The 9773-nt window shown below is 38.3% G+C and overlaps 1 protein-coding gene and 1 long non-coding RNA gene across 3 annotated transcripts; both read right to left on the bottom strand.

The window, feature by feature from the left end:
- Positions 1 to 5016: 5016 nt before the first annotated feature.
- LOC112194588 (E3 ubiquitin-protein ligase AIRP2) lies at positions 5017 to 6091 on the bottom strand. The gene is made up of 5 exons (XM_040517057.1): positions 6084 to 6091; positions 5851 to 6013; positions 5671 to 5736; positions 5445 to 5457; positions 5017 to 5353 (listed from the first exon to the last, which is right to left on the bottom strand). The coding sequence occupies exons 1-5, from the start codon at positions 6089 to 6091 to the stop codon at positions 5100 to 5102; spliced, it is 504 nt and encodes a 167-aa protein (XP_040372991.1). The 3' UTR covers positions 5017 to 5099.
- Positions 6092 to 6502: 411 nt separating this feature from the next.
- On the bottom strand, positions 6503 to 8745 carry LOC112193721. 2 transcript variants are annotated; one of them, XR_005807945.1, is made up of 4 exons: positions 8310 to 8745; positions 7973 to 8128; positions 7552 to 7645; positions 6503 to 6710 (listed from the first exon to the last, which is right to left on the bottom strand). It is a non-coding gene; the product is annotated as an uncharacterized LOC112193721 (long non-coding RNA). The 2 variants fall into 2 exon arrangements; XR_002933985.2 differs by having other exon boundaries at positions 8392 to 8741.
- Positions 8746 to 9773: the final 1028 nt, after the last annotated feature.

Here is a 9773-nt window from a genome sequence, read left to right as displayed (position 1 = left end):
CAACACCAAGCATATAAGGTAACAGAATATAAACGAGTCTACAGAATCTGACAACCTAATGCTCTGATACCAACTGACAGGACCCGCCCCGAATTTCACCCTGAAATCCGAAGTGGCCCTGCGGGGCCCACCTTAGAAGAAATTCTACCAAAAAAAATTTGGCGGAACTTCCCCTAAAATGGACTACCCAAAACCTGTAGAAAGCATATTCACACTTCTAAATCACCCATCCTTATTCTCCTGGAGCCACCCTGCTCCCCAAAACAACATCATCCAAAATCACAAAACACAAAACTCAACTTAATAACATTAATTCCACAGGTAATCAGAGCAATTCTAATAGTAGGATAAATGAGGAAAACCTAATTCAAAGACAAACGCGGAAGCCATGCTGTTGACTATTCCTCAACTCCATGTACGCCCGACCCCAACTAATTCGCCTGCAAACTGGGCATTTGAAACCGAAGGGCCCAGAGGAAAGTATTGAAAACATGTTAGTGTGAGTGGACAAAAATAAACAATTTTAAACAAAAGGGGTTTTATACTTTCCCACATTTATTTCTTTTTAAAAATAATTCCCGATGCATGCAAGGATTAACGAAAATAAAACAAGAGGAGTTCCACTCATGAAAACTGACTAGCCCCGCTAGTCACATACGATTTAAAAGAAAAAGTTGGAACTCTGATACTCAAGGAAATAAGACCAGCCCCACTGGTTAAACGAAAATCGAGCTAGCCCCACTAGCTTAAGTAGTAAAGTGAGTAGGGGAAAGCAATAGCCATACGAGTGAGCCTCCCAGGCTCGGGTGATAGCCTCCCAGGCTAAAATATTCCCATTACTCCCGTAATATACCCTTACGCCACTAAGTGTAGCGATAGGATACCGGGCTACAGAATTACTGTCACAGAGACAGTAACCTGCGCCACAAAGGCGGAGCGCTACGGTGATCCCATCACCGCGCCACAAAGGCGGAAAATCAATGCTAGCAATGATAAGTCACCCAAAGTATGGCAAAAGAAAATCCGAAAACCTCATAAATCCATAAAACTTTCCCAACTCTCGTAAATAAATTTCCAACGACGTGTCCCACATGCCAAGATAATCTCAAGTTCAAAAAATAAATATGAGATAAATAAATATAAAGACTAACTCCATCGAAATCTCATTTTGAAAATCTCATAAAAATCTCAAATCGACGAATATAAATATAATATAAATAGTATAAATCCGGAAATCACATCGGAAATAAATAAATAAGAGAAGATAAGCATAATCCAATGACGTGACTCCGCACGCCATAAAATCTTCAAATAATCAAATATCCAAAACCATTTCTGAAAATAACCATATGCTCGGGAAACTAATACGATAAACAAATTATCATCTCAGAAACAAATAAATAAATAAATGCATGCATCATTCTTTGAAAATAAAAGTCCACTCACAGTACTATTCCGACGATCACGTATACGAGTTCCTTCATCGAGCAATAGCTCGGTACGTCGTCCTGTATACAATTATATTCCGTGAATAATTCTTCAACAATTTAATACGATTCCTAAAATCAATTCCTCATAATTACATCTCCCATTCTCCTCGGATTCAGCCCAAATTATACCACTAATATCAATTCGTTAATTTAAAGGTTCCAAGGCAGAACCAAGAGATATCCGATGGTCGGATTCTCGTAATTCGATAATCGAAACCCTAAACTTCAAAATTCATAATTAGGCCAAGCTTCTCCAAAAATTACCAAACTTCACATACAAGCTCCACACAATTTATAGGATTTAATGGGCTAAAAACCGGAATTAAAACACTGCCCTACACGCCTCCACGCGCCACCACTGTGGGTGGCGCGTGGGGCTCACACGCCGGTGGCCACCACCTCCAATGGTCACCAAATTTCAACCACAACTTCGCCTTATCATTCTAAGAATTTTTAATAACTACGACTAAGCTCGATTTCAAGCTTAAGGGGTCGAAATTACCTCGAAACCGTACGGGGTTCCTCGTCGTCGATCCGTCTTAATCTGGCACAATCGTCGATACCCACTGTCATGGGTCGAACCAGCATGAAGAGGACATCACGAATTGGGTGGTAGAACGGCCGGAAATGGCCGGAAAAAGAGAACGCCAGAAATGGCCGAACCCATTCTTCTCGCCGCCTTGCTGCACCTCCCACGGCCCAAAATCGAGCCACCAAGCTACCACCAACATGAAGAGGATGAAGAGACGAGTTCATAGCCGCAGACAGCACCTCAATCGGTCGCCGGACGAGGGAGAAACCGTCGGCCAAAGACGACGGGTCGAAGAGGAAAAGAGAGAACCCGAGAGGAGAGAGAGAGTCGGTTTGGGGGGGGGGGGGGGTACATTTCTGAAAACCTACCATGGTAACTTCTCATATATATAGGAAGTTACCATGAACAGTAATATTACCTTTTCATTTATAACTTTTGCATACGAACTCCGATTTTAGCGTACCACATATGCACGCCCTCGGTTTAACGTCCTCTACAACTTACGTGAAGGAAGGTTTCTCAAATTTTGGCCCGATCAAAAAGTCAACTTTTAGGGCCACTAAAATACCGAATTAGGGTAAAAAGTGAGAGTAGTTATCGTTTACCGTCCCAATGACTAGTAAACGGGTAAGTGAAGATACGGGATGTTACATATCTAACAAGTTACAAAACCGAGAAGAAAACATGATGAAGATGGTGAGAACAACCCTTAGACATGTCCCAAGGGTCCAAAGCAGCTCCAAGGTGGTGGTACAAGGTGAAGATCAAGGCAAAGGTGGAGGATGGCACGGTTAGGAACTTGCAAGATGCAAAAACGTGAAACTCAAGAGCAAACCGGTGAGAAACGAAATTGTGGAGAATAATGTGTAACCCCTGGACGTCTAATGCACTAGGTATATATAGAAGCATGTCTCAAGGCACTCCCAATTCGTTTCTACTTGGTTTCTCCAAAGTTGTGTTGATCTAGGACTTCTTTGTCACAAAACAGATTTCCGGCAGGATTGACCTCAGTGTACTAAAACGGCCATAACTTCTTATAGAAAATAGATATCTACAAACCGTAAAAATATCTGGAAACTAGACATCTGTATATTTCCAACCATATAAAGATCATAATTTTCTGAGCTCTGAGCGATTTATGACACTCTATTGAAGTTGACTGATCTGCACAGGCAGATTTCCGAATCTGTAAGGGATTTGACTTTTAAAGCACAAGTTGAGTCCGATTCGGTTTTCCTTTGCATCACATGCCTCTCACATGTCTTCCACGCCTATTTTGAAGTAGAAACTTCAAGAACTCCCTAGAACCTTCAAGAATCTCACCGAAATTCCAATCCTTACTCAACAAGAAGTCTAAACTCCACATTGCTTTGTAATTTGAATTCCTTGAGACTTCCTCCTCATGTGCACGGCATATGACCTTCTTGAGACTTCTAGATGCTTCATGGACGTTCCATAGACTTCTCCTAGTTTCCACAGGTCTCCTAGTATGAGTAGAACTCCATATGCAAGTAGGTTTCCTAGTTGAATACAAACTTCTTTTCTGCGATTCTTCCACACTCTTCCGTAATCTTCTTGAGTAATCCTTATCCAACAGGGACTCCTTGTCACACTAAGATTCCTTATCTGAGTAGAATTGGGTTTCCTTGTCCAAGTAGAACTCCTAATTTCCGCGACTTAAGAGTTTGAATCCAAGTCAGCTTCTGATTCCTACTCCAACTAGGATTCCTTTTCCTAGTCAAACTGGGAGAACTTCCATTTCTTTATTTCTTTCCATTTCTGCTCCACTTGTGCCTTTCTTAGACATTTTCGGACTTGAGACTCCATTTTACCTGTAAAAACACTAACTAAGTTAAATTGATCAAGATAAAGGAAATAACTTAGCAAAATATAGGGTTTAAATATTATAAACATCGCATTTTATGCTCTTATCAAAAGGTAAGAAACCAGATGTAAGTCACTTTCGTGTCATTGGAAGTCCTTGCTACATTTATCGATATAGAAAGCATCTTGCTAAATTTGATTCTCAAAGTGATAAAGGCATCTTTCTTGGTTACTCATTAAACAGCAAAACAAATAGGTTTGTATAATAAGCGAACAATGTCTGTTATGGAATCTTATAATGTGTCTATTGATCATTTTGTTGCGAGTACAATTTATGTCAATACAAATGGAGACCCACCCTCTATAAGCAAAGTGACTATGGAGGTAAAAGAGGAAAAAGATGACTTACATGAAGACCCGATCTATGACCCTCCACACTACTAGAATTATGGCCCCAGACCGATGTCTTTGTGGGTGATGAGAAAGATCCGGAAAATGCAGACATCGGTTTTTAGCCGATGTCTAGTATTCGTGTAGACATCGGTTCCTTATTATAAACCGATGTAAATAGGTTTAAATGATAACAAACTTGCATGCTTTACTATTGTTAAACCCACATTTTATTGTATTTCAAGCTTAAAGAAATATAGATTATACAACACAAGTTTGCGTTTTAACATCGTTATTGATTTAAGAACCGATGACTGATACTGTTACAGACATCGGTTCCCATTTTGGAACTGATGTCTGGTACTCAATAACATATCGTTTTCGACAAAAAATCGATGTCTGTATATTTTAGTAACATCGATTTCCATTTTGGAACTAATGTCTGGTACTTAGTAACATATCGTTTTCGACACAATATCGATGTCTGTATATTTTAGTAACATCGATTTCCATTTTGTAACTGATGTCTGGTACTCAGTAACATATCGTTTTCGACAAAAAATCGATGTCTGTATATTTCAGTAACATCGATTTTCATGTTGGAACTGATGTCTGGTACTCAGTAACATATCGTATTGGACAAAAAATCGATGTCTGTATATTTTAGTAACATCGATTTTCATTTTAGAACTGATCTATCTGTATTACTGGACATCAGTTTTCATGGTTAAAATTGATTTCAACTTTATATCTAGTCATCATATTCTATAAAGAGGATGATGTCCAAAGAATATGTAGCTGCTACTATAAATTGCAATTTCGACAGTTAACAAGAGTAAGAGTGATTTGAATATTGGGATATTTTATCTAAAATCACATCCTAAACAGTTTACAAAATGGGCAAAATAAAACATGGCATGGCAGCAATTTGGCAAAACCATTTTGGTGCAAGGCTCTAAGCAGATACCACATTCCTTTTCTCTGTCCAAGTCAACATCAGAAAGCTTTATCTTATCCTCATATCTCTTTTTTACAACCATCTCTAGATCTTCCTCTTGGGTGATATCCACATCCAAGGAATCACCATGGAGACGCTGAAGGGACGGTAATATAACTTCTGCAGAAACAAAGCAGCTTGTGAATTCCCTGTCATATTGTCAGTATACAAAGTTCTATGTCATTTAAAGTTTGAAAGGGGAACCCTATACCTGAAGTGAAAGTCTTTGAGAAAATTAGAACCATTGCACGAAAGAACCATTGAAAGAAATTAGTAAATAAATTTTGAAATCCTAAAGTGAAGCTATGCAAGAGAGAGACTTTTTTTTCTAAATTGTCCGTAAAATAAAATATGCAAAAACCTAATCTCTATATATGGATTAAATAGTGTCTTTGACAGATGATAAAATACCAAAATTCACAAAACCATTTACATACTGAGAATTGACTGGTAGTAGCTTTTCTTCCATAAGACGAGATATTTGCCCTCCCATCTGAGCGTACCTGAAGACATGAAACCAACACATTCAGAGCTTGGACCCAATTATTATTAGGGGAAAACCATTAAACAAATCTGAGTCAGTTCAGTAACATATGAATAGCTAAGCAGAAACCAACCTTATATACAACTATGTCGAAAAGATTCAAGTAACTTACAAGTAAACATGAAGACGAGCAATCAATCCATTGAAGCAAAAACAGGAAAATTGGTGCCAATTGATTGTAAACCAATTTCATTTGAAGAAACGTACCACCCTTGCTTTTTGGTATGGAAGCTGCCCTGCATACATATCTTACTCAAGTTAAATCAAAGGTCACTAAAAGGGCAGAAAAGCAGATCAATCATAAACAGAATCATCTTCGTGATTCAAAAACTTCAAATAACAAGGTTAACAAATTTAGAAAATAAGGTAAGCAGGGACATAAGTCACTTGAAACTTCAAATGGTTATGCTTCTAAATTTGCAAAACACTTTGTAAAGTCCTAGCATTAGTTCAATTCTAACCAGGAACAAAGAAACTAAAGACAGCCTGCTGATCAACTTTCTGTGGAAGCCAACAGTATATCAAATCCACCTTTTCAGGAACCCAATAGTAAATCAAATATTATCAAACATCATAAACTTTGGACGAAGCTAATATTAATCTCTATAAAGATTAAAGCTTGGAACTGTGTCAACGAACTGAAGTTGATAAACATTGATTGTTACAGATAAATCCATGAGATAATCAAAAGAAAGAATGAGAGTACATATTCTTAAAGGAATTACCTCTACAGAAAAGATCAACACCCTGAGCTAAGTAAGGGGGGCGGACACGAGATGAAGACAAGAAAGATGCCAAAAGTGCACGCAGTGCTGCAAGCTGTATATCACCCCAAACCTCACTAGCAAGTCCCCCTTTCAAGGAATTTGTAGCTATGTTTATTAGAAGAAGATCAACATCTGATCGTCATCCTTCAGATTTAAATACACCATCCTGTTGAAAGAAATAAAGATATTGTCACTCATCTGTAACTTGATCTGAGCTAGTTGCAGAACCAAATGGAAGTTCTTTTCACCATGCAATTCCTATTTGATCTGAACTATGTAATGTCAAGATAGAGAACGAAAGAAATTTTGAGTTTTGCTGAAGACTTATTGCCTTGGTATTATCATTTTGTCTCTCTTCTCCTCCCTTTCTTCTCTACTGTTTTCTCAAACTACAACAGCTATTAACACACTCTGTTTTCTCCATTTATTCTATTTCTTAAAACTTCTATGTTACTAATCCCGCCATAACCCTATGATACTTGTTGCTTTGTTGTACATAATACAATCATAATACAATCATGTTTTCTCAAATTAGCTAGCATGTGATTAAATATAGTACTATTTCTTTCTAGCCAAATAACCCATACAAAGGACAAGTCGCAAACTGAAAGAGAAGAACTCCAGGAAAGGTCCCTACCACTCCAAACACATCAATCAACAAATCCAAATTTTCCTAATGAAATTACAAATTTCAATAACTATCAGCTTATCTCCTTGCGAGGATAAACAACTGCAAATCCTCCTTTGAGTCATATCAAAAGTACAAACAGGTAAAGTTTATACTTTTATTAGTTGACAGTCTTCCAAATCCAATCAGTTACTTATCCTTCAAGAATGTGGCAATCCTTATACATCCAAAGCCATTGTTATGCTGGAACTAGAAAGTTCATTAAGATTATCTAAGAAAATATGAAATTCATCTCATTGTAGATAATATCCATATTATACTATGAACCTGTTTGTTTAGAGACTAGATCTATAGTCTCCATATAAGGCTATTTACTTACCCTCCAGTAGTCACAGTAGCATGGTGCCCAGTGGCATCATTCCTCTTGACGGAATCAAAATTCAAAACTCATCCTGGTAATATTACTGGTAGATCTGCATAATTACTAGTAGATATTAAAATTTTAAAAAAAATAATAATAAAAAAAAAAACCACAATTAAGCAGCAATAACAATTCAAAATTCAAAATTGAATTACTACACAATCAACAAGAACACTAATTTCCCAAATCGTATATGGCAGAGTAATATTCAAACACCATCTTATCAATAGCGTAACACAATCCAATATCAACACTATCTTATCATCAACTTAACACAATCCAATATCAATACACACTCAACATATCAAACAAATTATATAATCAAAAGATTACAAAAAAAAGGATCCAGTAACCTCCAAATTCGATCGAGTAACCTCACCTTGTACTGAAATGTTTCCCAGAATCTCTTAACCCAGAATATATCTCACATCTAACTACGAGTTGAACCCTTGATACGAGTCGCCGCCTTCTCCGCCGAGTCGAATCAGATCGACTGCATTTTCAGCTCGAGTTTGTTTTCTTCTTTCTATTACAACTGCAAAATGGGAGCAGAGTGAATGAAACTTCTTTTTTTTTATGGTGGGTTTCAATTGAAGAGGGAAGTTGAAAATTGGGGGGGAGGGAAGTGAAATTTGGGGAGAGGGAAAACGCTACATAAAAATCAAAAATTCAAAAGCTTTAAAAACCAAACCCCTCTGATTCATTTTCAGCCCAACCTTATTAAACAAAAAAGATTGAACTTTAGATCAAAACCGGACAGGAAATCACCAAGCTAGAGAAGAGAGAAAGAGGACCCACGCGACTAGACGTAGAGCCGGCTCAAATAGGAGAATGACAAGCTCAGGTCGGCAAATAAGCTCGAGTTCAGATTGGATCTCAAGCTCGGGGTCTGGAGAGGGAGGTTGGGTCAGAGAGCGAGGTCGGGGACTCTGGGTCAGATCAGAGGCGGCTCTAGTCGACTTAGGTCGGAGAATGAAGTCGGGGACTTGGAGCACGTCAGGTTGGAGAAGGATGTCAGGAACTCAAGGCAGGTCAGCTTGGAGAACGATGAGGTCGGCAAGGTGAATGAGCTGCTGAGTCTCACAGTTATTAGCTAAGGTTCAAAAGTTTTAGAGAAAGAGGGAAAAAATACGAAGTTTTGGGGGAATGAAATAATTGGTCCCTGCGGGCCGCAGTTGTCAAATTTTAAAACTTAGTCCCTCCGCGTTTTTTAAAATTTTTCAAACGAAACTTTTCTCATCGGTTACGAAAGTAACCGATGTCTATAATAATAATAGAAATCGGTTTTTTCACAAACTGATGTTAACACGATTTTTAATATCAGGTGCAATCCTGACCGATTTAATAGTGGCAATGTCTAATGACATTATTCTAGTAGTGCCACCAGTCTTGAGAACTGGCTTTAAAAAGTCCAAAAAGATCACTCATCTCAAGGCATCATTGGTAATGTGAATGATGGGATTCAAACTTGAAGACAAGCTGCAGCCGGGTTAAGGAATGATTCTACACTTGTATGCTTCTTGACTGATAATAAAGTGAACATTAACATAATTTCACATTGTGGTTTTGTTTCACTCATTGAGCCAAAAAATTTTAAAGAAGCCTTGGTTGATGATGATTGGATAAATGCCATGTAAGATGAGTTAAATCAATTTACTAAGAATGATGTGTTGTATCTTGTGCCTAGACCTAGTGAGTGTAATGTAATTGGTTCCAAGTGGATTTTTCAAAGTAAGAGTGATGAGCATGGTAATATCACTAGGAAAAAGGCTAGGCTTGTTGCACAAGGATACACACAAGTTGTTAACGTTTGGATCCGTGGGATCTCTAGTTAGCTTAAGAGAGAGATAGAGAGAGAGAGTGACACGAGATGTATAGTGGTTCGTTTCCCGCCTTAGCGGGAAACTACGTCCACTTGAATGTGCACTAGTGTGTCGAGCCTTGCGGCCTAATAAGATTACAAGAGATGTAATGGGATGTGTTGAGTTGTGGGAGGAGTCTCCTTTTATAGGGGAAGGAGGCTCCCTCATTTACATTTTCTTAGATGTAGGACTCAAAGTCACTATTCTAGTCTAGAGAAGCATATTGTGGAGGCAACTTGGCAAGGCCACCTTCCCGGCGACGGATTTGCGACTTCCGGATACCGTAGCGTAGCTTGAACATAGGGCTACAAGATGCAA

The sequence above is a fragment of the Rosa chinensis genome, chromosome 3, assembly GCF_002994745.2.
Source record: "Rosa chinensis cultivar Old Blush chromosome 3, RchiOBHm-V2, whole genome shotgun sequence".
Taxonomy (NCBI): Eukaryota; Viridiplantae; Streptophyta; class Magnoliopsida; order Rosales; family Rosaceae; genus Rosa; species Rosa chinensis.
This window is presented reverse-complemented; position numbering and strand designations above follow the sequence as displayed.

Excerpts from the sequence above, each read along its gene's own strand:
- LOC112194588 (XM_040517057.1), bottom strand. Across the intron at positions 5,737-5,850 it reads TCGACATAGTTGTATATAAG|GTACGCTCAGATGGGAGGGC; the intron begins GTTGGTTTCTGC and ends TCATGTCTTCAG.